The following is a 27,364-nucleotide window of genomic DNA, read 5'->3' as shown; positions in this document are numbered from 1 at the left end:
ACAATGTCATAAAGTGAAAAAACCACTGCCCCGTGTCATTCATCAAAGCAGCATGACGGTGTCAAGAAAAGAAATATGTTCTCTGCTGTCAACTTCTTTTAATGAAAATGCATTGCAATATTTAAAAAGTTTTCAAAGCTGACTTCTATTTCTGACAGCTGACAGATTTATGAGAGCTATTTTTGATGAAAAATGTGCAACAAGATTAACAATATTCAAAACAAAGAAATCAATGTAGTCTGCCTGAACATGCCAAAGCACTAATAGAGGAAGAGAAGGTAACTCAGGAAAGCAAGGACTGTAGCAGAGAACCTAAGGCAGTTTAATAGCAACGTTTAAAGTCTACAATATTTTAAACATTGCAACAGCCCTTAATGAACAAATTACTTCAAGTGTGACAGACTGTGGAACATTGTGGTTCTCTCAAGCACGAACACTTCATGTTTGATCTTGCTCTCAATAAAACCAGAATGAGATCAATGAAAGACAAATGGTAGAGTTATTGCCACCTCAATTTTTTGGGGTTTTCTTTTCAGGAAATAATTCTGTGGAACTTCTTTGTGAGGTTTTTCTTTTGTGGCTTTTTTTTTTTTTTTTAAGGAATTAGCAAAAGTAGAAAACTACATTATGAAAACTTTCCATAATTCATCTTAAACAGGATCAACACAGAAACAACTAAAGCATTTTTAAGTTTATAGTAACCTTTCTAACCATGTTTTTAATATATATAGCATACAGCAGATCTACGTTCAAGAAGCTGCGTAAATTCTTTTTCTGACCAGTGGGAATAACCATAACCACCATCCTGTTCTGCACTACTTCATTCCAACTTTTGGTCACTAATTCTATATTATGCTTTGGAAACCACTCGAGGAAAGATTTTTGAAACCATCACATTCCTATAAAAGTTCTGGCTCTACATGAATATAAAAACAAGAGGAGATAAAAGCCATTGTGCAGGAGGAAAGCTGCCATACTTGTCATCATGGGAACATAACTCACACAACTCGATTGCTGCAAGGGATAGCTATAAACTCTTCAGAAGGGACAGGCAAGGAAGGAGAAGTGGGGTAGCCCTGTATATGTTAGGAACAGTTTTGATTGCTCAGAGCTAAATGATGGTGATGCTAGAGCTGAGTGTTTATGGGTAAGAATCAGGGAGAAGGCCAACAGGGCAGATGTCCTGGTGGATCTCTCTTACAGACCACCTAACCAGGATGAAGATGCAGAGGAAATATTTTGTAAGCAGCTGACAGAAGACTCACAATTGCTGACCCTTGTTCTCATGGAAGACTTCAACTTACCAGATGTCTTCTGGAAATACAACAGAGAGAAACAGTCCAGGAGCTTCCTGCAGTTTATGGAAGGTGACCTTCCTGACACAGCTAGTGAGGAAGTCACCTAGGGAAGGTGCCTGTTGGTCCTGTTGTCTGTAAACAGAGACGGACTGATGGGTGATGTGATGGTTGGAGGCCATCTTGGGCACTGAGACCACAAAATGATAGTTTTCAATTCCTGAAGAAGTATGAAAGAGGCAGAACTGCCAGAGGCAGCAGAACTGTCACCTTGGACTTCCAGAGGGGAGACTTTGGCATGTTTAGGAGCCTGGGTGACAGAATCCCTTGGGAGGCAGTCCTGAAGGACAAAGGAGTCCAGGAAGGCTGAACATTCTTCAAGAAGGAAACCATAAAGGCACAGGAGTAGCATGACCCCGGCATGCTGAAAGACAAGTCATTGGGGAAAAAGATGGGCCTGACTGAACAGAGAGCTTTGGCTGGAGCTCAGGGGGGAAAAAGGGAGAGTTTATGACCTTTGGAAGAAGAGGCAGGTCACTCAGGGGGACTACAAGGATATCGTGAGGTTATGCAGCAAAAAGATTTGAAGGACCAAAGCCCCACCAGAACTTAAATCTGGCTATTGCCATACAAGACAATAAAAATGTTTCTATAAACACATTAGCAACAAAATGAAGGCTAAGGAGAATCTCCATTCCTTACAGTATGCAGAGGGAAGCATAGTGACAAAGGATGATGAAAAGGCCAATGTACTTAATGCCTTCTTTGCCCCAATCTTATATTAAAGACCAGTTCCACAGGTACCCAGCTGCTGAGCTGGAAGACAGGGATGAGGAGGAGAATGAAGCCACCATAATCCAAAGGGAAGCAACCTGCTACACCACTTGGACACACACAAGTTTATGGAGCCAGATGGGATCCACCCAAGGGTACTGGGGGAGCTGGGGGAGGTGCTCAGCGAGCCCTTTTCCATCATTCATTAGCAGGCCTGGCTAACCAGGGAGATCACAGGTGACTGGAAGCTGGCAAATACGATCCCCATTTACAAAAAAAGAGGAAGGAAGATTCAGGAAACTACAGGCCTGTCAGCCTGACCTCAGAGCTGGGACAGGTCATGGAGTAGGTGATCTTGAGTGCCACTACACAGCACATAGATGACAACCAGGGAATCAGGCCTAGCCAGCACTGCTTTATGAAAAGCAGGTCCTACTTGACCAACCTGATCTCATTCTGTGACAAGGTCACCGCTTACTGGATATGGGAAAGGCTTTACTAAAGCCATTTAGTAAAGCACTTTGACACCATTTCCCACAGCATTCTCCTGGAGAAACTGGCTTTTCATTACTTAGATAGGCGTGCTTTTTGTTGGGTGAAAAACTGGCTGAATGGCAAGGCCCAGATCCAGTGGTGGTGAATGGAGTTACATCCAGCTGGCAGCCACTCACCAGTGGTGCTCCCCAGGGCTCAGTTTTATCTCTGTTATCTGTTTAATATTGTTATCAATGATCTGGATGAGGAGATTGAGGGCACCTTCAGTGAGTTTGCAGAGAACACCAAGCTGGGAAAGAGTGTTGATCTGCTGGAGGGCAGGAGGGCTCTGCAGAGGGATCTGGACAGGCTGGATCAGTGAACTAAGGCCAGTGGTAAGAGGTTCAACGAGGCAAAGTGCAGGACCCTGAACGTGGGTCACAACAACCCCCGCAGCACTACAGACTTGGAGAAGAGTGGCTGGAAAGCTGCCTGGTGGAAAGGGACCTGGGGGTGCTGAATATGAGCTAGCCTGTGCCCAGGTGGCCAAGAAGGCCAGTGACATCTTGACTTGGATCAGCAATAGTGTGGCCAGCAGGACCAGGGCAGTGGTTGGCTCCCTGTACTCAGCATTGGTGAATCTTGAGTCCTGTTTCTAGTTCTGGGCCCCTCACCACAAGGACATCGAGGTGCTGGAGCATGTCCAGAGAAGGGAAACAGAGATAGTGAAGGGTCTGGAGCACAAGTCTTAGGAGGAGCACCTGAGGGAGCTGGGGGTGTTTAACCTGGAGAAAAGGAGGCTCAGGGGAGACCTTATCACTCTCTGCAACCACATGAAAGGAGGCTGTAGCAAAGTGGGGGTCTGTCTCTTCCCCCAGCTAACAAGTGCTAGGACAAGAGGAAATGGCTTCCAGTTGTGCCAGAGGAGCTTTAGACTGGATCTTAGGAAAGATTTCTTTACAGAAAGAGTTACCAACCATGAAAACAGACTGCCCAGAGGAGTGATTGTGTCACCATCCCTGGAGGTATTTAAAAGTGTGTATGTGGCACTTAGGGACGTGGTTTTGTAGTGGCTTTGGCAGTGCTGGGTTAACTGTTGAACTGATGATCTTGGAGGCTTTTTCCAGCCCAAAGGACTCTTTGATTCTATGATTTTAAATCTGTAATACACTATTATTGCTATTTTCTTAACTTTATTTTTCATTTCTTGACTACATCTAATTCATCTGAAAGGTAATTTTCCTAAGATTGACACAGAAACTAAGATCTTGATTTTTCAGTTTTAAACTTAGACCACATGAGACATCTCACTATTTCTGACCATACTGAGAACTAGAGTAATAAAACCTGTGGGAGAAAAAAGAAAATTAAAACAACATCGATTTTCCACAAAGAAAGTACCTTGGAAGAAAAGCTGTCAGTCACAGATGACAAGAAGCCAGTTACAGCAGAAGCGTGAAATGTGAGCATCACTCTCTCACTACTTTCTATTTATTTTAAATAGCAGATGAACAGTCATTAATATTTACTGTATTTCAAATTAGTCAGATAACACAATATTCAGCCTGAAGTCAGATTAAGCAGCAGCTGGTTAGATGGATGTCATCTGTCAGGGGCTGTTCTAAAAGCCACTAATACTGTCAGTGAAAATTACAGTCTACAAATCAAAAGAATGTAAGTGTTTGAACTGAAACACATATGAAATCAGACAGTTCCCACTGGATTTTCCCCATGTGCTATTACCTCCATGATCAATTCACACTTCAAGTGACAGAAATTGCTGAGAAAGAAAAACATTGCTTGCTTTCTATCCAAGAAGTATACTTTGAGCCAGGGGACATATTTTAGATAATTAAAATTAATTTTCCTTCCTTTTTGTCAAGAAATATTGAAGTCAACCTGCTGTAAAGCAAAATGATCACTCACTCTTGTACAGGACAACAGGAAGCAAAACTTTGTTGCTATTACAGAAGTGACAACATTTTAGTTGGAAATGAGATGTAATCCTTTTCCATTAGTAAGTTCTGTAATATTAAAACACAACTTCTTCTAATAGTATTAAAATGAAAACAAAGACCATTCACTCAGAACTTCAGTGACTGTTCAAAATACATGTCAAAATATTGCTTATATAGCACAAAAAAACTCCCACAAGTTTTACACCATGCAAGGATCATCATTCCACAAAAACAGTGGCATAGGACTTAAAACGTGCTTTTAAGTACTGAAAGGAACTAAAACACTAATTTTCTCTTTCTGCTAAAATGCTCAGAATATGAGCATTTTGAAATGGAGTGTTATGGTAGGTATGTCCAGAAATCATTCTTCTTATTTTTGTCCCATCTAGTTTGTATTTGGCAGGCTTTTCCCCCCTTAATTGGAATAGAATGGCTAAACCTAGAAATTTATTATTGCAGCTGACAACAGTGTCTTTTGAAATGCATCATCCTCATTTTGAGGATATAATGCCACCCAGTAAGCAGCAAGAAAAATGCATGGATGCTGCTCCCTTGCTAATCGGGGAATGCCACCAAGAATTTTAAGTTAATTATCAGTGTGCAGCAGTACTGGCTGGGTGCCAGCTGGATGCTGAGTGGGTTTGTACAGAAGAGTGGGCAGATCCCTCCTGGGCAGCACTTGGAAGGCAAGGAAGGAGTGTACCCTCGTGGTGAAGGCAGCTCCTGCAGACCAGGCTGTGACAGCATGAGTGTAGCTGGAACATCCTGTGACGGTCACCAGCACGGTGGAGGCTGGACCACAGGATCTGCAAGGAGATGCCAAGAAAGCTGGGCTTGTTCAGTTTCAAGAGGAGGCTAAAAGAGAAGCTTGTTGTTGTCATCTGTGACTTAATGGAAGGGCAGAAAGAAGACAGAGCTGGGATTTTCTGGGAGGTGACCCACAAGTGGGAGGAGATGAAACAGTCACATTTAATTGCAACACCAGGAAGTCAGATTAGGCTTTGGAAACACTTTTTCACCTTGTCAGCAAACACTGAAACAGGTGCACAGAGAGGCTGTGCAATCTGCAGCCTTGGAGGTGCTCAGATCCAGACCACAAAGGACATGTTTGCAGCAAGCAGCTGGAGTTGATGCCTCCAGAGGTCCTTTCCAGCCTCAACCATTCTGTAGCTCTAGTGTTTTGTTTCTCACTCTCCTTGGTGCCTACGTTTCAACAGCAGATCAAAAGCATTCAATCGAGGCAGGGTCGGTACTTCCAGCTGTGAGAAGTTTGGTGAACACACACAGAACCTATCAGCTCAGCACACTACGTTTGGCCAAGTTTAACCCGGTCTTCGGTGGGTCACCACCAGCACAAGCTTTATGGGCACAAGCAAGAACAAGGACCTGCCTTCCCCTGCACCTCCCTCTCAGCACTGGGTAACGTCATGCACTGCCAAATGGAATGCCCAGCTGGCCGTTTTGCTCCCTTGGCTAGCAGGGCTGGACCCCTGAATGCCTTTTTCATCCAGCTTTGCTAAGAGAGACTCATCCTCTCCGGTAATATCCACAGCTCTGCTGACTGCAGGGCTGCTCCCAGCATCCAGATTGCTCCTTGCAGCAGAGGCCTTTGTATTACCCCTTCTCCTATGACCTGTCCTTTTTTTCTGTCAGGGTTACCAGGACACTGACCCCATCTGTCACAACCAACAGTTCCCAGTGCTGAAGCCAGGGAGAGGTGGGAAGCACAGCCATGGCCAGGGAAGGTGGGAGGTCACAGTCCTCTGCCGCACCACCACAGTCTTAGATCAGCTATAATCTGTCACAAAGCACACTTCTAGGAACCAAAAGTGTGGTTAATCATGTTAGCTCTTACATGAGCTATTAACAATAATTACTCAAACAGAATTAAAAATAATAGCTCAATATAGATCAGATGAACCTCTAAATTGTCAAAATAAAGCCTAATATTTTGCTTGCATTAAAGAAATCACCAGTTAAATTTGAAAACCTCCTGGTAACATGCTGTTATTTTAACAACACAACAAAATATTTCTCAAGATGGTATGACTGTATGTAATACCATAACAACTTCGACAACAAGGCACCAAGAGAAGGAATCCACAAATCTGGGAGAGGGCAGCTTCTCTCTTAGTGCACCGGAAAAATCAGCAGCAAGGAGGGCACTAACCAACACCACCACAGCAAATACTGCCAAAGCACAATGATTTACACTGCTGTAGGGAGCACCCCAACACACATCTACCACAATCTCCATGAACAAACCTCAGTAAGAAAAGAAAAACATGCATTCAAGGATCACAATGGCCAAACCCCTCAATATCATTCACTCTGCTTTGATTTTACTGTGTTTAACTGAAGGTGAGCCTACTTCACCAGCTACAACCCACCTCACCCTGCTGTGAACACTGTTTTAATATTAATAGCTAACCACTATGGTTAACAGCTTCCCAGGCTCCACAGGGAATAAGCTTTGCTAGGCCAACTTTCTACTACAACCCAGCTGCCAGAGGAACCTACACACTCTTATCTCCCAGTGTTACACACATCACATGCTTTTCCTCTTTACTTGCTTGTCTGGTTTTATTTTAAAAGAAACAGGATCAGATTTTTCACAACAAATCCTCAGGCTCACACTTAAAGCTGATTTCCTTTCCCCCAGAGAGGGCATTTGAGATTCCCCAGACATCAAAACAAACTCTTGCAAAAGGTAGGAAGAAATCACTAGATGAAAAGTTATTACAAACCATGGTTTTCAAAAATAATATTTGAAAATTAATTGAGATTAATTAATTTTACTGCTTAGTTTTCTCAAGTGATTACAAATCATTTGCTTTGGTGGTAGCTGGTGCTATGGGTTTTGCTCACCAGACCTGTCCCACATCAGTAGTCCTGACCCTGGCAAATCTACTATGCATGTTCTTTATCACAAAGTTTGATGTGGAAAACCACTACCCTTTCTGGGCAACCCCCTTCCCTCACATCCCCAACCTTCCCAGCGTCCTTTTTCCACTCAGTGTTTCTTTCTAACAAGGCAGCAGAAAGTGTAACTCATAGGCCTTTGCCTGCTTTCAGATGTTCATAACAAGGGATCTGGAACACTCCTACTACTGAGTCATATTTAAACACAGGGATTGGAAGATTTTCTAACAACACCCTCTTTGTGTGTATTGTTCTGCATCTGGGATAGCGGGCAGTGAACCCCACATGGTTCCGGAATTACAGAGTTCAAAAGAAAAGGGAAAAAAAGTTTGTCGCCTCAATTCTATAGCACTCCATGGAAGAAAAATAGGAATATTAGTGAGCAAACCACAAATCTGCAGTGTGTGCAAGCCTTGTATGAGCATGGAACTTTGCCAAGTTCCAAAATGTTGTATGCAACACATAAGTCGTTATCAGGAAAACAGTTTCAGATCTTAATTAATCCACTGAGGCTTCAGCCCATGTCCCAGTAATCAGTCAGCTGGCAATGACGAAGAGAAATAGGACTTGAGAGGCTCTCACAAAACAGCTAAAAATAAAACTGGATCTGTTTTTTATGTTCCCCCGCACATAAGGATCTTGCTCTCAAATTTTTATTTATTTATAGTTTTTACTTCATGCAACTGATTTTGTTCTTCACTCAAAACATAAAAAGAGGCAACCACTTCTCCTAAAACTATCAAATATTTTATACATTACATTGCATAATACTTGTACACCTGAGAAGACCAGCCTACATATTTCTGGAATGTGGATTTCTATCCAGATCAACCAATATGACAATATCAGCAGCCAGTGAATGTAATTACCATCAGATTTTCTACCTCAAAACAGATAAGCCTAAGGAAAACAACAGAATAGAAAAGTGAGCTAGGCTAATAAATAATTTGATGGGAAGATTATCTTGAAAGAAGTTCATTGCTATATCAGATAGGATATCATGATTTTCCATTTCTAGTAAGTTAGCTAAGCTAACAAAAACCCCACAGAACAGCAAGAGAAGTTCACCAGTTTGCCTTAACATTTTCTTATATCACTGTAATTCAGAAAATGTAAAAAAATGTTTTTTAAAAATGTTCTCAGATTCTTATTGCTGTTTTACCAGTGATTTAATAATTTTCATTGGGGGGGGAGGTCAAAATGAAAATTTTACCACAAAAAGGAAAAAAAAGAAATTAAACTGCAAAAGGGGGAGGTCAGCAATACTAAGGCCAAGGAAGCAGAAAAGGATTTTGCAACACATTGTGATTTTGAGAGACTTTGATTGATATCAATCTACCAAAACATTTAAAAAATAATTTTGGCTTGCCTGCCTGTATAAGCAGAAGCAGAGTCTTGTTCCTCCAGGGAACCACCCAAGTAAAACCACATATATTGTGAGCAGCAAAGTCTACTATTGTCTCCTAAAACAGCAAAGACCAAAGCACAGTTTTAAATATTCTCAGATGTCAAACATCTATTAGAAAATTGTTTTTAAAAAATGAGAAAGGAACTTAATCAAGAAAGAAAAGCATTTTTAAGTAACATTTCTCCTCATGCTGTAACTGAACTAGTGCTCACTCAGTAACTCAGGCCTGGAACAAGTCTCCATAACCACCAGTTACACTGTACTGAGCAGAGTTAGGTCTGGCTGCTTGAAAACTAATCAGATTTTGGTAACTTCAAACCCGTAATTTTTAAAGTTCAACAGTAACAAATGCAGTTGTGTTTTGTGTTCAACAGCATTTCCAATCCACGTAGAATTAGCTGCCCTTGTGGGAAGAGGGGGAGGGCAGGGACGAGGTACAAATGTTTTTGTCTCAATTATAATGATCTGAAGATTGAAATAAGACCAAGCTTGTAGGAAAAATTAACTTTTCTTACAGTAAACTGGAGCATTTAGAAGGGAAGAAAATACATTCTTGGGTCAGAAAAGCCCTTCTTCAAATCTTTCCAATACACAAAAGTTGATCAAAATGGACCTTTGTCTAGAGTGCTTCATTTCAGATGTATCACCCACTAACATACTGTAACCAAGCCAACATAGTAAAAGTCTCTTAAAACTACTCCCATAATTCTGCATCCATGAGTACTGCAGTTCAGATACACATCCCATGAATAAGAATTTTTAGCAAAACAGTTTTTCTGGAAGTGACAGCATAAAAGACTTAGGCAAAGCAGATGATGCTTTTTTCTTTTCAATAAAAATAGAATTTAGAAGATTAAATAATTAAGCCAACAAGAATACACATTCGGGACTTGTGCAAGCAACAGCATGAATTCAGTAATTGAGCATATTGTTCATTAACCACTAGAGGTCACACAGTAACCATGGCAGATATCCAAAAGATGAGAGGGCTCAAGCACCTTACGGTCTGGTAAAATCAAAAGACAGGGGTACTCACTGATTCGCACCTACAAATGAAATTCTGAAATTAATTTGAGTAGCTTAGTTCCCCAAGAGATCCAATGAACATGAATGTTCACAGTTGTCATTTGATATTTTACATCTTCATAAAATTGAGATTTATTATTTTTACTTCTGAAAAATACATCAAATAATGGGTGGGGGTGCAGTGGGATTGTCAGAGCTTGCAGACCTTTTGAAGGTTTTCCTGATTTCTTCAACTATGTCCTCATTTAAACTCCTGGAACTTAAATTCAAGCAACACTGCTTCAGCTATGCCTATAATTAACACTGAAGAATCACAATAAGCTGGAATATTCTAATATTTTACTTGTGATCTTCTTGCTATGTAAATAGAAATTTTAATATTCCAAGAACAAGAGAAATAGTAATAAAACCAAATAGGATCTCACACACATAAAATACATTGTGTTTTTAATCTCATACCAAAGTTTACACTGGACACAATAACTTACATTCTCTTAAATGTGAATGGATATATGCCCTCAAAATTTAGGCGCAGTTGCGACGGTCAGGGTCTGAAAACTACTTGCTTGCGAGAAATTCACTTTAGTACTATGGAAAATCTAGTCTATTTCAAAGCATTTGCAGAAACACTATTTGCAAAGTGTTAAAATGCTTTATGTTGTACACAGCCAATTAAAAATTCCCTGTAAAGTTCCTTTAAACCCTTCAAGAAGGTATGCTGTACACACAGGTGCAGAGTGAGAGATGGGTCACAGTCAGTGATCCTGTACTCCTGTATTAGATTAAACTTGGGATCAGTATACAAAGATATTTCATTAACTGACTCACTTTTTATTCCATTTACTACAGCATACACTACATTTTCTCTTTGGAGAAATTTCATTTAATTAGATCCCAGCAACAAAATATAAAGACAGACTTGTGTATGAAAGTTTTTTACTATGGCAGAGCAGCACTGCCAAGGTATTAAACTTCCCTCTAACTCAAGAACTGGTCCCACCAGAACAGGTGCCTCTGTTGACTTGCATTACCTGTTCTGGAATAAGTAAAATATTTCACTCCCTAAAGCTCTCAGTCTGGTACACTTCAACATTAAAAAAAAAAATAATAACAACAGAGAGCAGTGGAACAGCTGTAATCTGAATAATAATTTCAAAACTTTCAGCACCCATCATGTTTTTCAGCATAACAGACAACACTACCGAAAGCTCACAGGACACATATCGCACTAAAGGAGCAATTCCTTGAGGCAAAGTAGAAATCATAAATCACATCTTAAAAGCAGAAAAGATGCAGACCTTTCTCAGCATAAAATTAACACCACAAATCTATCTAGATCTCAGGAAATATTACAGAAAAAATAATCCAGCTTTACTTGCACACAAGCTTGTATGTATACACATACCTACACACACAGATTGCAAATCAGCAGAGATTGCTTTCCACTTCCCACTAACACAGCAAGATTTACAAACTCCATAGAAATTTACAAGGCAAGAATATTTTTTTTGAGGAATATCCAAATACAAACCTGCTTTTTCTGTGCTTGCCTCTTCTGAGCACCCAATGTAGCAGACTTAAAGCTAAGAGACTTGGACTGTCTCCTAACTTTCACTGAATCTCTCCGGCGATCATATGAAAAAGACGACGACTTCTTTGTAATTTTCCTCTTAGGTGTGTCTGCCATTTCATCCAAAGTATGGTTACCTTCAAGGAAACAGCATCCCAAGAAAATAAAAACTCACTATCATCAAGCTCCCACCAAGCTTGTATGAAACAGTCTTCAATCCTACAGGAAATCTAGGAGCCTGCAAGGAATGGAGCCCACTGAAGAACAATTTCAGTTCTTCCAACAGGTTGAAAAAATGAAAAGCCGATGGTCCTGCAATGCTGTATGTCACTGAAGAGCAGGCAGAACTCCTTCTTGCTGTATAAACTCAAACAGGCTTCAGCAGTGATGCTAATCTGGAAACGTAGTGACTATCCTGCTGAGCACGCTAAAGGTGAACGGGAGGTAGTTCCCTGCACACCAACAGGGTGTGGAAGTACACTAACAGGGTGTGGGGATGAAGCAGAAGACTTCGGCTTCAAAGCATCTTCTTAACTCCTTCCTTTCTGGGCTACTGCTAGGAAGTCAACTGAAAAGTCAGACTGGTGAAAGCTCCCCAAAAAAAGACAGCATTATTTTCTTCTCTTTGGATCCAAGGCACTTCCTGAAAAACCTTTAGCATGAGGTAACCACCCCATTAAATGCATTTGGGGCCCTGTTGTAATCTAATTTAAATATTCCCTTCTCTCTCTTTGTCAGTAAGACTATTCACGCTACAAACCTAGGAGAAACTTCAACTTCTAAATCACCTAGAAAATAAAGTACCTAACTCTGAACCTTACCGTCCTTCCTTGGGAAATAACTATGGAGTTACAGCAGTCTCTTAGGACCTGTTGGTATCAATGGATAAGAGGGTAACACTAATGAATTCTCATCCTAGTGACAGTGTGGGAATCTTATCAGACAGCTGAGATGGCAACTTTTGTACCAGGACCGTGTTGAGGTAGGAATGTTTCTCTTGCATAAGGTATTAGTCAAGGAACTCTACAAGGGTGTAGAGCCCCAAGAGTTGGAGAGCTGCTACTGATTTCCATTAAGCAAAACATATCCAAAGGGCCAAGATCTACAAACCTAACACTGAGATTTAATCCACATTGAAAGACAAGGAGGAAAACTACCTTTTCACAAACTTAGGCATTGCCCAGGGTCTTTTCCAGAAACTTTTCCTTATTTTATTCATGACGCTACTTCACATACAAAACAACTGTGAATAATTTATAGTTGCAGGATTATCCATTACTATAATTAAGCTCTAATATGGGTCAGTCCTCTAGTGTATGAGTCTCACCACCTCTGTTAGGAAATATCTGTGAAGTTGGAACAGCATTTCTTTTAAGACCTGCTGATATCAAGGAGTAAGAGTGTAGTGTTAATGAATTCCCATAACTAATGCTTCCTGCAACTTCTTCCTTTCTTGTAGGATGAGTAGTATACCTCTAGGACATAGTGATATTGGTAAAATTAACCAAAAGCTATCAGAATGTTTAGCATTTATTAGCCATAATGGCCTAATTCTAGATTCATTCCACATTTTTGTGGGGATTTACACTGTGAAGAATTAGAAAGCACAGCTTTATATTATCTACAACTATATCTAACCAGTGAATCTGTAATTATTACAAGATATAGAAAATATCCATTATTAAATATTTTCAGTACAAAGTCTCTCTTAATTGTGATATGTTTACAATACTGTAAAGTCATTATCCATAGCCACATATTGATCTTCAGTTTTACTAATATTAAGACACCGAGCCCATCATCATTTCAACACACTCTGAGGTTTTCACCAAAGTTTAGATTAAAGAAACTTTTTCTCACAAACTGAAATCCTACTTAATTACCAGTTTCCCTGATTTACAAGCATCACCTTTTTTAAGTTAAAATAAGCAGAGAATTCAGTATTATGTGCTTGCAAACCATGACACCTCAAGAAAAAACATATCCTCCAAAACTTTGTGAAGCATCTACAGCATTTGATCAACATCACAGACATTCTGATTAAGCATGAAAATTAAGGCCAAGGAAAGTTTGGAAACCTTTTGCAGACAGTTACTCTTATGAGAGTTTCACTTGATCTTGCACTGTAAAAAACAAAGAACCACTCCTAAATATCACCTTTGATTCTACAGCTATCTATGGTTTGCTTCTTACAATGTCTTCTCAAGGCTGAGATCCTGGTCCATTTAGACACTGTTGGTGGAGGACTTTAATCTGTACCTGGAGTCAGTGTTGCCATTTGCTCTGTGCTTTTTGCTATTTCTGCAAAATCTTTTTCAGTTGCCTAGTTTGTGGCTGGAGGAAGCAGAGGGCTCACCACCAGCACACACAGCAGAGAGATCCCACCACCCTTTCTCTTCTCCACCCCTTGCTGCACCACAGAGACCACTCCGGCAGCTCCACAGCCACTGGCAGCTTTGCTGCACTGAAAAGGAAGGTCTCAGCCCACTCATGTTCCCATTTTTCCCCTTCTTCCTTCATACCTCAACCACTCCCAGCAGGAAAGTCCTCTCCCTTTCCTCCTCAGCTTGCCAGGTCCTTTGGTGAACTTACAGTATCAATGAAATAGCAGAAAAGTACTCAGTTTTGCAAGGAAGAGTCTTCTGCCATTTGAGTGAATAACTCTGCTATGAGATGGGGTCCAAAGAGTGCCAGAGCCCTCATGACCCAAGCAGCAGGACTGGGATGAAAATATGGGGGAGAGGCAGAGACAGGGCAAACTGCTGGAAGCCTTCTTAGACCTGGTTATGTACCTTGCACGTAAGCCACTGCATCCAGATGTCTACTGCAAAATCAGAAACATTCCCCCTAACGTAAGAGCTAGCTCAGAACTCATTCGTTTGTGTATTCAGTTAAAGCAGCCTCTCTACAAAAGCACATCACTTTTGCCAAAATGATATTATATCCACCATGATATTGTCTACTCCCTGGATGCTTCTGCAACCCTTCATGACCAGCGTTCACCATCAGTGTTCAGTTCCCACGAAATACTGGAATTTGTCACTCCGGTATTCAAATCTCCCTTCTCTTCTTTCAGAACAATTGCAAATATATTGAACAATACATGCTCTATTTTCTATCTTTCAACCAGTTACATATCCATAAAACCCTTCCTCTTATTCCATGCCAAGTCTGTGAGGTTTTTTGACTGCACTAACCCAGTCACTGTTGCTCAGGTCTGTCTGTCTGCTGAGAATACAGGCACATTTGTGAGATATGACTTTCTTGACAACACTGTCATGATCATCCCCAGTATATCATATTCATGCCTGGGCCTACTATTCCTCAGAGAACAGTTTTCACCAAAATATTCAATTTTCAGAAGTCAGATTTACCTGCAGCTCTTCAGATCTCCATGGAAACTGATTTATGAATTTACAAATGTCAGTCCTCTCCTACCCGGGAGTTCTTAGTGCATCGCTACAACTGTTTCAGCATTACAGGAAAGGAATTGGGATATTGCAATTTATCCCAAAAATAAACAGCAAATCATGAATTAAAAGGCTGTCACCACATAGCTAGAAAAAATAAAGTGATGATGTGATTAACAATTTGAAGAACAGTGCTGAAAGAGGTGAAAAACTAAGAATTACAGTTGGGAGACAACATTTAGTTACATCTAATATCTATTAGGGATTGAAAAATGCATGTTCCAATATTCATATATTATGACCTGTATTTACTCACTTCCATGGATTTTAGTCTCACAATCATAAACATTGTTAAATTAAAATTTAGTTTACTATTAGAAACACTACAAGCATTTAAATTCCATTCTTTGACAGAAGATAATATTTATATTTTGAGTATGTTGTTTTCAAATATGTCTTCATTAAATACCAGCTGGGAATAAAGGCTGTGTAAATACTCTGATTTTCTATTTTAGATCCATCAGCAAGACAGACCTAAAAATCATCATGCGGCCATCCCAGTAATGAGTCAATAGTGTTAATGCAAAAAAACCTGGTCTAAATGGACACATTCTGTTTTTACCAATTTTTCAGAATTTCAGTAATAAAATCTCTAAAAGCATAATTAAAATAAAAAAACCACTACCAAACAATAAATGACATCAAGCGCCCATTGTTCAAGAACTGAAATTTTTGAATTTTTTAACAGAAAATAATCATGGGTTGTTACATGATGGGTTTTTTTCCCAGTATCAATACTTTCCCAAGCTTGGTGGCTCAAGTAGTTATTTTAAGCTGTTAAAAGAAAAGAATGCCTTATGCTCAAAATGTGTTTTGCCAAGTCACTTATGAGTAACAACAAATTGTTTCAAGGTCATCCTGTTTTCCTGGGATACTGGGAATGAAGACATGGAACACAAAGAAAGAAGCTGCACACTGTGGCAGAGAAAATCATGGCAATAGTTGAAAATTAACTTGATAGAAAGGTTTTGGGGGGGAAAAGGGCATACCAATCATGGTATTGTAAATACTAAGAATCAGATTTCTGAGTCATTTTTTTGCCATTCTTAGGTTTTGCTGTCAGATTTGCTGCATGGGACCTGGAGAAGATGTTTCTTCATTAACTCCAGGGTGTTAATCTGTTAATGGCAGAAACAAGAAGCACAAAAAGTTGTTATTCTCTACTCATGATTCTAGGGTTAAATTCTTAACTTGCAGAATCAAAGAGAAATCACATGTAAATTCAGCCGCAATTTTGCTTAAACAAGGCAGAGACACTCAAAATTTAGAATAAACAACACTACTTGGAGTATTCTGATTATGTACTGATGGAAATCTAAAGATAACACAACTTTATCTGCGCAGCTTTCATTGACTTCAAAAGCTCTTTAACATTTTTGAGTGAATGAACAGGCACAGGGTTAGCAGAATCTCCTTCTTTATAATAGCATCCTGCTGTCACTGGCCTACCCTGAATTTACTACAGAAATGGGGTCTTGCATAACTGGCCCGAAAAATAAGAGTGAGAGAGCAAGATCAGTAGCAGCAGGATACTGTAATCACAGCCCTCCAGTCCCTAGCTAACCTTAACATTATAATGCATTTGCTCAAAATAGCCTTATTTCTGTGTAGGCTTCCAGTTAACATTTATTACAAACAAAACAGTCATCCTTTCCAAACCCACATTTTGTGTATCACATGTCTCTCTAACTCAACAGAGCTTTCCAAGAGGAAGTAAACAAAACAACAGTATTACTTAGAATTGACCATCTGTTTTAACACAAAACCCAAAAGTTCATTTCCTTTCCACTACACTGGGAAAAGGTCCTAATATGCCTTCATATTATGTAAAGAAGCTGCTCAAAGACTTTTTCCCACTGGAAGTCTTCACATTTCTTCCCACTTGAAGTGAGCAGGCATTAACTTCATAATAACATTAATAGAGTCTCTGAAGGTTTCTTAATAGCAGATGCAAATGAAGCACAATTGATTTCACTGAATTTCAGCTGCAGTTTGCTTACTTAACACAGTTAACTCTAGCTCATGAATGTTTACAAATTCCATTTCACCATAGATCTATGAAATTAATCTCCATCCCATTCTCACCAGCAGTATTCCACTCAAACCACCAACTTCTTGTGTGTCTTTCTGGGAGGTTTGAAGTTTGTCTAAGCAGCACTAAGCACCAACATCACCTTGAACTTCCAGTGACCTGGGCCAGATAGAGCACCACACACACAAACACTGTGGGAAGCATGAGACTTCACTCCAGACAAGACCACACCATATTCCTCTGGTTTTTATCTCTGCACTCAGTGGGTGTAAGTATGAATTATGCAGGGTAAAGAGCTGACTGAATATTTGAAAATGTTAAGTCAAGCAAAGAGAGCCCATGCCTGACTTAGTTTAGAGAAATAAAGCCAGGCTGTAAATCTAAGCATATACCAAATTACTGTGGGTTTTGAGAACCAGTGTTGAATTTCTTAGGACAGTGATAAAGGAAATTATAAGAGGCCAAGGCTTTTAACATTTACACATTGTTAATCCCAAACTAATTTGGCAAAAAATTTATATATTGGAGCAATTGAATTTATGAATAATTGACATTAGGTTCATACCTACATTGTTTCAAAGCAGCTCTATTTGCCCAGCTGCTCACCACAACCAGTGGCTGTTAATGGCAGATCTTTGTTGTTCTCTTGGGAAGAAAAAACTCTGATTTTTCAGGAATATAGCTACACCAAGCACAGACATTTTGATCTCTAAATTTTCCCACGGAGCAACAGTCTGAGCATTTCTATGCACGTAAAAATTACATATAATTGCACACAAAACATTTTTTTTTAAGTTGTTCAAAATACAAATTACTATTTCAGTGAGAATTCAAATGGGAGCAAGTTACATTCAAACACATACTTTGGGTTTGTTGGTTGCTTTGGGTGTTTTTTAAATGTGATTACACCACAATTTCCTCAATATTTTTTTCATGGTTAGTAAGAGTCTATGAGATCTCAGAATAAGCACTTCCCTATTATACCCAAAGTGTGAGAATTACTAAAGTGTCTACGTACCTCTGTCTACCAAAAGAAAACACAATTAAGGATGACTGGGTTCTGGGTTTTTTTCTGCAGTTGGGTTTTTATTTTTGCTGCTGCTGAGAACGTCTGCCTACTAAAAACTGAACTGAGGTCATCAAGTATGCTATCATCAAGTTGGAAACTTATCAAGATGACATATGTTTTTTGAAAGTCTTCATAGAGAGGGATACTTTTGCAAATTACAGAAATCCAAACAAAAAAGGTTATTAACCTATCTTTAAAATATTGGTCTAATCACTAAATGCACAAGAAACCTGTATTTTTAAAATAATGGAAGTAGGTTATGCAGTTGACTAAATGCTAGCTGAAAATAGAATCTTGCTTCTTGTATCCAAATATTTTTCAAAAACAATAAGAACAAGTCAGCCCATTTGCATTCATGTATACACAGAAATATAGAAATATAAAAAACACTGATGTGTTTCAACTGAAAACTATACATATTTCCATAGTAAAACCTGGAAAAAAATTACATTCCAATAAATTTTAAAAGGTTTTTTATGAAAAAAATATTCAAATGAGCATTTATTCATTTCTTAGTTATACGGTTATTACCATTAACTGCATTAACCAAGCAACTTCACATGTAGTGATATTGTGTGATAGAAATGTCCAAATCTCATGCTGGCTAAGTTAGAATGCTTTACGCACGTTCTCAATGAACTCTGTTAAAGGGCTTAAGGAAAGCTGTTTCAGAAAGGAACAAAGGAACAGAGAGCTTAGCAAAATCAATTTTTCCATGTAGTTTGTTTCATGTTATACTCCTTTTTTTTTAAGGAGGAACAACACTGAACATCACAAATTATTCCAGAAAGCAACTGGCTAACCCTTACTCATCCATTCTGTTTTAGTAAGTGACACGAAAATACCAAAATATAGGGATAGAAGAAGCTAAATAAAGTCACCCTACCATGGTGCATTTTAATGTAAAGGATGCCATCAAAGATACTTCACTCATTCCATTTAGAACAGCTGCTCTAAGGGTCTTTGTTATAGGACAGAACATTTTCTCCATGGAGACAGTGGAATCAGAGTAAATATATTCACATCACTTAAGTGTTTTATTTTACTAAAGCAGTTGACTATAGAGAGCAATAAATCCATCAAGAGGACAAGTGGCCCTTAGCTGCTCTGCATTCTGTATTGTGCTGATACAACACTGCACAATTATAGCATAAAAGCAACATCAAAAAGACAAAAATTACATTTCTCACTGTGGGACTAATCCGTAAATCTAAAGAACCATGGTAAGAGCAAACTGATTTTCAAAAATACAGATGTCAGAAAGTAAATAACACAACGAACTTCTTTTCAAGAACGTAAGGAAGTTCCTTGTGAAAATGAACACTAAAACATTAAGTGTTCAGTTTTCCAATATCCTAGACATTTTTGTCCCAATTTTAAAAGAGAGAGATATAGGCAAATGTTTTATTTTAAGCACAGCTAATCCTACAGACCTCAGTAATCATTTAATTACATGTTTAGACACCATCTGTTTAAATGCTTTTTTACAAGGTATGTTTAAGTGTACAGATACAAAATATCCCTAACTGGAAATATATTACAAACCTGGCATTAACAAGGCCTATATTAGTTTAGCAACACTAAACCAGTTGATACACTTGCTATGGAGGCAAAGCTAACAACCCAAAATTAAAGGAAGCCACTAAGGTCAGCTGTAAAACACACTACAGGAAGCTAAAATACAATGACTAATCACCAAAATACTTAAAAAGACCCAAACATGAAAGTCAAGCGAGAATGACTAATTCAAGGATATAAACCAGTATAGCACAGTGCATGTTTATATTGCACCTTCCTAATCAATGTTGCTTGCATGGTCCTTTAAAAAAAAGGAAATTTAACTCATAGGTGCCATCAGTAGAGATGAGCTTGGCAAATGCAGAGATAAATACTACTAATTGCTAGGTATCTTGTCCATCTATACAGAAAAACAATATTGTAATAATGACTTTGCCTGCTTCAGTTGCAGTCAGAGTTTTTCAACTATTAGTCACACACATAAAAACACCCACAGAGTTTCACTGTGAGGAATTACCCCACTTAAAGGCAGCAAGACAAGGTAACATCCAAAGAATAAGGTCTTGAAGTCACCAGAATTCAAACTTCTGAAGGGAAATGCACATGAGGAGCTAAGAAGTGCATTATTCAAATAAGTCTGTGTGTGTGTATATATATATATATATATATATAAAAAAAATATTTATATTTAGTGACAACTTGCACCAGCCTCCCTGAGGCCTGTAAGCAAAAGCTAAACTAATCACACAGCTGAGCACTTCAATATGAGATAACCAACTACAGGTTTTAATTAGCTTTTCATGAAATCTTATCTGGGCACTATTTTTATGGAAGAAATTCCTGAAAACTCAGCACTGTTACCCTACACAGCTTGAGTAATCCCAACATTTCAGACAGTGAGGAGTCTTCATGTCCCAAGACTCCCCATATCATTTTTCTTTATAAAGTCCTGGTTGAAATAACCATGTCAATTAAGTTTTGTCACAATAAATAACTGCAGGCAAAGTATCTATTTCTGAAAAATTAGCCTAAGAGTCATCATTTGGCCAGTTTTCAAGGAGCCTTGACAGTGCCTGTTGCTTCCAACAGAGGCAATTAAGGATACTGTCTGTAAAGGAGCATGGTCCTGAAACTGAAGTCTATATCAGGCTCAGATTCCTTCAAGAGCTTCAGCAAACATGTGTGGATTTCCAGAGAAAAGTGGCATATTTACATAGCTATACAGTTTGCCACAGTGTTTCTTACCCACCCATTTTTGAATGGGTAATACGAGGATACTTGTATCTATAGCCTCAAACAAAAAGCCTCTTAGCTACTGCAATCTAAATCTCGACTTAAAAAAAAATAAAAGCACTCAAGACCCAGCACTGTATAATTACTGTCTCAAGTTCTGCATAACTAGCAGCTCCTCCAAAAATGATTTTTGAAAAAAACCCCAACACTCAACAGTTTAAAACCAGCACTGGTTTTGCACATATTCAACTGGTAACACATAGCTGCAACATCAATTTACAGGGGTTTTTTTTCTTGCATCATTGTTCCACTGTATGAGATTTTTTGTCCTTGCAGTCTCCTTTTCCTATTTGAATTGTTAAAGAACTAGAAAGGATGGAAAACCCATTATTTCAATTTAAAAAAACCCATGACAGTAACAGATTTCTCACATCTGTAAGGCAACTACATAAAAAATGTCTAAAATCTCTGTGTTGACTCCCACTTTGGGACACATGCAGGGAACAGACAACACTGATAGGCTGATGTGCAGTTTGTGCCATGCTGCCCTCGTAGCCATTTGTACTTACACGGTCTTTGTCATCAGCTACATCACAAAGAACGTCATCGAGGTCTAGGATCCCACCATCCCCGTGCTCCAGTCGATGGACTTGTATCCAATAGTTTGGATCCTGCATAAAAGCAGAAGAAAATAGTATCAGATATCATATACCAACAGGAAAATGTTATTCCACCACAGTTAGCATCGCAGTCCTACAAATGCCTGACATCAAACATTTATTTAGGTCATACTTCTGTAAATAAATGTAAATTGAGGTGTAAAGCCAAAGTTCTTTCTTAAATTGCCTCATACTGTATACATAGTCTTCCCTCTTCTGTTAGATCTGCATGAGCCACAATCCCATTATTGACATCTAGGACTGTGACACATTCCCAATATTACTGCACATTACATTCCCAATATTCCCTCAATAAAAGGAAAATATATTGTCCTCGAAATGAAGTCTCTCAGACAGTGGTCAACAGGCAAAAAAGGTTACATGCAGCTGTAAAACGTGTGACCTTTTTACCGAACAGCTATAAAAGGCACAAACCAATATTTAAACACCATCAAAAGACTTTCTACCTGTCCTTTGGTAGAGCTGGTAAATGGAATATCTAAATTTTATACTAAGAACACTTCCCACGTTTAAAATAAAAAATGATACATACACGCACGTTTACACACACATATATGCATATAAATGTGTGTGTGGGGCTTTGTGTTCATACATGTGTCTACCAGTAATTGGGAACACTGGCTTTATAGTCTTTATTATTACTTTTGACAGCAAAGGAAGCCATAGGGAATAAGGTTGTGTCCACAAAGTGTCTCCAGTGTATGACTACATGACTCAAGTGCTGGTTAATCCTCGATGTGCTATTCTTAAAGGATATGTTTCCTAATGGGGGAAAGTTGCTCTGTAAATACACAACCTGACTATGATACATAATCCTGCTTCTCAAATACACCCCTCAAGGCCCCGGGCTGTTGTTCAATGTCTTACAGTAAAAGAGCTTCCTTGCTTTTCTCTGAGAAGGCATGGCTGCACAAAGTTTCTACTCAGAGGACCATCAAACTTGCACCAACTTGCAGAGTTCCTGACTTCCTAAGAATAGCAATTAGCATCAGCCTTTTCAGGTATGGTGTCTAGAAGTGACAAAGCAAACAAACAAAAATAATAAAAATAAAGCCAAACCTGAACCTAACAAAAACCCACCCACACTTAAAATAGAAGTTATAAATAAATAAATAACCTCCACCCTAAAAGGCTTGAAAATATTTTGATTTCTTAAAGATGGAAGAGGACAGGAAAGAAGACTATGAGAATTCCTCTAAATCCATATATGTGTGTTTAAATCCTGACAGAACATGTTGCACAAAAGAATATCAAGAAATACTAATCTTGGTTTTAATATCCTAGAACTCTATGTATTTGCACATGATATATATGCATAGGTTAAATAATTTGGAGAAATCTGATAACTATGAAATTTACTTCATTGTTTGTGTAAGTACATCCTCTTGAAATCCTGCCACAAGTCGTCATCGTCAGATGATCAAATTTCAGAATTACATTTTACAGTCATTAGGCCAGTCATTTCAAAAATTAAATTACAGACTTTTTTCTCTGATTTCTGTAAGTACTAAATATCATTACTTTCAGTTTCTTCTAAGCAAGCACTTACTATACGATTAACTGGATTTCTAGTATGTGGGTTTTCCTTAAACAGACTTACTGTTGTTAGCATATTACTGGAGATAACTCAGCATCCATTTTTTAAAAGTAAAGATTCGGGAATAATTTAAAATGGTATTACATTATTCACATTGTCATGCATACAGAGGTGCCTATGTAGCTATCTAATACATAAACCTGCTCTGTAAAAAAGGTACATAATACAAATACTAGGATAAACTTGTAAGTTTGAATACTCCAATAAGACAGAAAGGGCTGGACAAAGTCACCTGTGTACACCAGAAATCTTTCAACATTCCTTAACAAACATCTTCAAAGGGCAGTCCACTGAAGGGATGCCTTTGTAAACTCCGCTCTCAAATTAAAGGAAAGAAAATCCTTCCTCATCCTCCAGCCCATTAAAAAAATCTCTGCCTCTCATATCTACACAAAAGACTGAAATACATTTGCAAAAACCAAGACTTAGAAGACACAACAAAACAGACTGTGAAGCACCTTGCACTCCTAAAGGACTTGATTCAGGTTTCCTCTGCTGAGATTCTCCATCTCAAAGCCAAGCTACAATTGAACCATAAGCTAGCTTTCACTGCAAAATCATAGCTGGAAAACCTAGTTTGGGCTTTAAGAGCCTGATCCCTCATACATCACCCAATTCACCGTTTTTGTTTGCAACACTTAATCTTCTTACTGAAGAATGGAAACATTAAAAACAGATAACTGCAATACTGGCTCAGTGACCTGACTACATCCATCAAAACAAACAGCACCCAAACTGAAACTACAACTTCAATATCCATGTATCCTTGTTTTTTGCTTCCTACCACAAATATTTCTTACCTCCAAGGCAAATGTAAAAAATCATTCAGGACTACAGAATCAATAGCAGAAACACCCATTTCTAAATCACTATTGTGCTATTTCAGCATGCACAATCTACTTAAAAATAGCTTTGATATATAAGCTGCATCACTTCTGCTAATTACTTCCTTTAAAGGTTTCTCAATATTGCATAAGAAGTTTTAGATAGACTTCATTTTTACTGCATCACCTATTAGTACTGCCATAGCCTGAACTGCTCTGGTCGTTTTTCCTGTCAGACAAGGTCCTGATACAAAACAATACGTGAGCAAGACCAGACAAGAAATATATAAAACTAGTTTGGCAAGAATTTACTCTGGCGGGATTTGGTAAGTAAATATGAAATAACAATGCAACTTTTCATTAAAGCCCTCTCCAAACATCAGAACAGTCTTCTCTTGAGGCCCTTTTACTCTATTAAAGGTTTTGCATAAATCAAGGATTTGGTGGGGCAGGATTGGGAGGGAAGTGAGGTCTAGGAGGGAAGGGAGTACTTGCATTGTATAGAGATTAGTTACACCATACTGGGAGGGAAAAAAAGAGAGAAAGAAAATAAAGAAAACAACATTGAAGCTAGTGAGTTTACCAAGTTATGAAAATCCACAGTGATTTATGGTTTCAAGTTTTAGCAATTATTCTATATAATAGTCAACCAAACAACATGAAAAAACCAAACTGCATAAATGTTCACATTTAAATTCCTACTCAGTGATCTGTCTAAAGTGAACATAATGTTGTACTAAAGTAAGCTCATATGCACTGTTTGCTAAATACGAAATAAACCGAACCAGACTTGATTGTAATTCAGGTACTCCTACATGGATGTTACAAGTACATCTGTATTCACAGCTTGGTCAAATTGTGTTTCTCAATCTCAGCCAGTAAACAGATATTCACAATTCCCTACACAATATCAGTAATACAGTCTTCAAACATTTTCTGAAGCAGTCAAACATACTGTTTTGGCTTAGACCAGTTCCTAAAGTGGAAACTGGCTATTTCCAGAATTTACTGGAGTTGACTCAACCTTGTCTGTGGGGCAAAGTGGTCCAATCACTCCTTCACGACACCTGAACACCTTTGGGATCATCCTGTCTGGGTGGCAGTACAGGGCTCTCAAGTGAGATGTCAAAAATAAGGGACTGCCACCAACACCTACCCACAGAGATCTGCTCAGGGCATGTGCAACAGGGTGCTTATAGAAGCTAAAAAGAAAATGTCTTCTAGTTATTAAACAGAAAAAAATGCTAAGTATATAAAATCTACAAAAGTCAGTTTCTGTAAAAAAAAAAAAAAATTAAGCAAAACTTTAAAAATCTCTCACAAGTTTTTCAAGAAACCTGCTTCAAAGTTATGGTTTAGTCAGGCATGATGCTGTTGTTTCAAAATTTGAATTTGCATATTAGAATCAGATTTTCATATTTTGTCAATAAAACAAAGCTACATTTATATTCTCTCACTGTTATGATTGTGTAAAAGGGTACTGCACTCTCCAAATCTGCAATGCATTTAGACAGAAAAACAAGTGGTGATAGAGAACTCATTAGCTACACTGCTCCACCAGTGTATTAAGTTAGCAAAGTGCAATTATTTTGAAAAAGCTGTATAGATGCCTTTGCCACTAGTTCATGCAGAAGAACCAGCAAGTTCACTTCATTGACAAGGATAGAAGTAACACTAAGCCTAATTTATAATATCTCCATTTAAATATTGCATCACTCAGCTCAAGTCTAAGCAAGTCAGATCTCCTGTTTCCTGTCTACACCCATTTAACTATTCAGCTTGATGATGATTATAAAGGTACTCATAATTTAAGCTCATGAGCACCACATTTTCTGCTCCAAAGTCCTCAGCAATGAGAGATAAATATTTGCTAAGTGAACACCAGCACTGAGACTGGAAGCAAGAGCACATTAAAAGGGCAGCAAGACTGCAGCCATTCACATTCTGTTTATTACATAAAATGACTTCTAAAAAGCACAAAGGAAAAACTGAGAAAACCATTAGTTTAAGTAATATCATTCAGTGTTCTGTAGCTAACAATTTCATGTTCCCACATAATGGAAACAAGGACCATATGTGGAAAACAATATCTAGAAATCAGAATGGAAACAGCAATGTGTTCTTATTAATGGCATAGGAAGATTTCTTATTCCTTTACATCTAAATAGGTGTTTTGGTTTTCACAAATGTACCCTTTCCTAAAATATATTGCAATATTTAACATTAAAAATTACATTAAATAAGACTATTCTTTGAAATACTTTTTCCCTGTCTCACAAGAAGAGAGCACCACAAACCTCTGAGAAGTAGCAATCTATTTAACAGAAAGCAGAAAATCAGGCTCCTATAAGCCTGATGAACAACGTTCAGTGTTAACTAATTGTGCCCACTACTGCGATTTAATCTCACCTGTCACCAGCAGGATGTCCTGAAGCATCAGAAAAATTACAATTATCTGCATGGCTACAATTAAGTAGCTGGAGCTGGGATGGCAGAGGAACGTGTGTGTGTGTGTGTGTGTGTGTAATTTCTTGTGTGCTGTTTGGAGCCCATGCAGAGAACACTACTGGGAGAGGACACCAAGCTCTCTCCAAGAGGCCTTTGTACTTCTTCACTTTGCCCACATTTCCCAACTGTGTTTCCCTTCAGCTGGGTGCAAACCAGTTGCCGCTACAGTTTGTCACACATCTGGAAATCAAGTAAAACAGGTATTTTTCCCCCACACTCCTTTATTTTCTAATCTGTTCTGGCTTGAATAGGAAATGTATTTTTTACCACACAGCATTCTTGGGAAATGGATTGGCTTTGCCAAGCTGAGCTCCCAGAGCCTCTCCATGCCTATCAAGACCCTGTTTCTAGAACTAGAATTATTTAAATTTAGATATAATTTACAGCTTTTTGCTTTAACACAGATGCTGACGTGATTTTTAAAAACCACTATCAGCTGGACAGTTGTGCACAGGTATATCAGTGTAACTCTCACAGGAAAACAAACTCGCCACCAGGACAAAGGACAGAGCAGAGGCATATCCAAGCATGTCAATATAACTTCTCACGTACAAATGAAGAGATAAATAAATATATATTATTAGTCTTTGCTTAAAACCATCTGGAATTCAAGACTGCAAGGCCATGTGTGTGGCTGTCTTCACTGGATTGAGTTTTTTGAGAATAGATAAAGCCTTTGTGGCAAGAATACAGGCAGATAAAAACCAACTAAATCACCAGACTGGGGTGTGTACTGGACTTGTCTGTTCAGCAGCATATGGCACTTGGGCGTGTCAACACAGTCTGAAAGGAAAATATGGTTAATAAAAAACTAATATATCTGAAAATTTGCCAGTGAATTCATTCATTTCCCTGTCTAGCTCTGTGCTGCTGGTAGGAACCATCCAAACAAGCAGTTCAGGTGCCAAAAGACAGCCATGAATGCTTGCAACGTCAGCTGGATTCCAGTTACATTCCACAGCCTGAGAAGCCAGCAAGAACAAGTCCCTAGGTTTAAATTGCATCT

At 38.6% G+C, this 27,364-nt stretch overlaps 1 protein-coding gene across 20 annotated transcripts in view; it reads right to left on the bottom strand.

Moving 5' to 3' along the window:
* PARD3 (par-3 family cell polarity regulator) overlaps positions 1-27,364 on the bottom strand; it is a 451,472-nt gene that overhangs the window by 381,089 nt on the left and 43,019 nt on the right. For 19 of the 20 annotated variants that reach the window (XM_032100143.1, XM_032100149.1, XM_032100079.1 and 16 more), the window contains exon 2: positions 21,319-21,420. In XM_032100143.1, the coding sequence (XP_031956034.1) occupies positions 21,319-21,420 (102 nt within the window). Of the gene's footprint in view, positions 1-11,388; positions 11,863-21,318; positions 21,421-27,364 lie in introns of those variants that run through there. The other variant, XM_032100045.1, reaches the window with a different exon arrangement.

The sequence above is a fragment of the Corvus moneduloides genome, chromosome 1 (genome assembly GCF_009650955.1).
Source record: "Corvus moneduloides isolate bCorMon1 chromosome 1, bCorMon1.pri, whole genome shotgun sequence".
Taxonomy (NCBI): Eukaryota; Metazoa; Chordata; class Aves; order Passeriformes; family Corvidae; genus Corvus; species Corvus moneduloides.
This window is presented reverse-complemented; position numbering and strand designations above follow the sequence as displayed.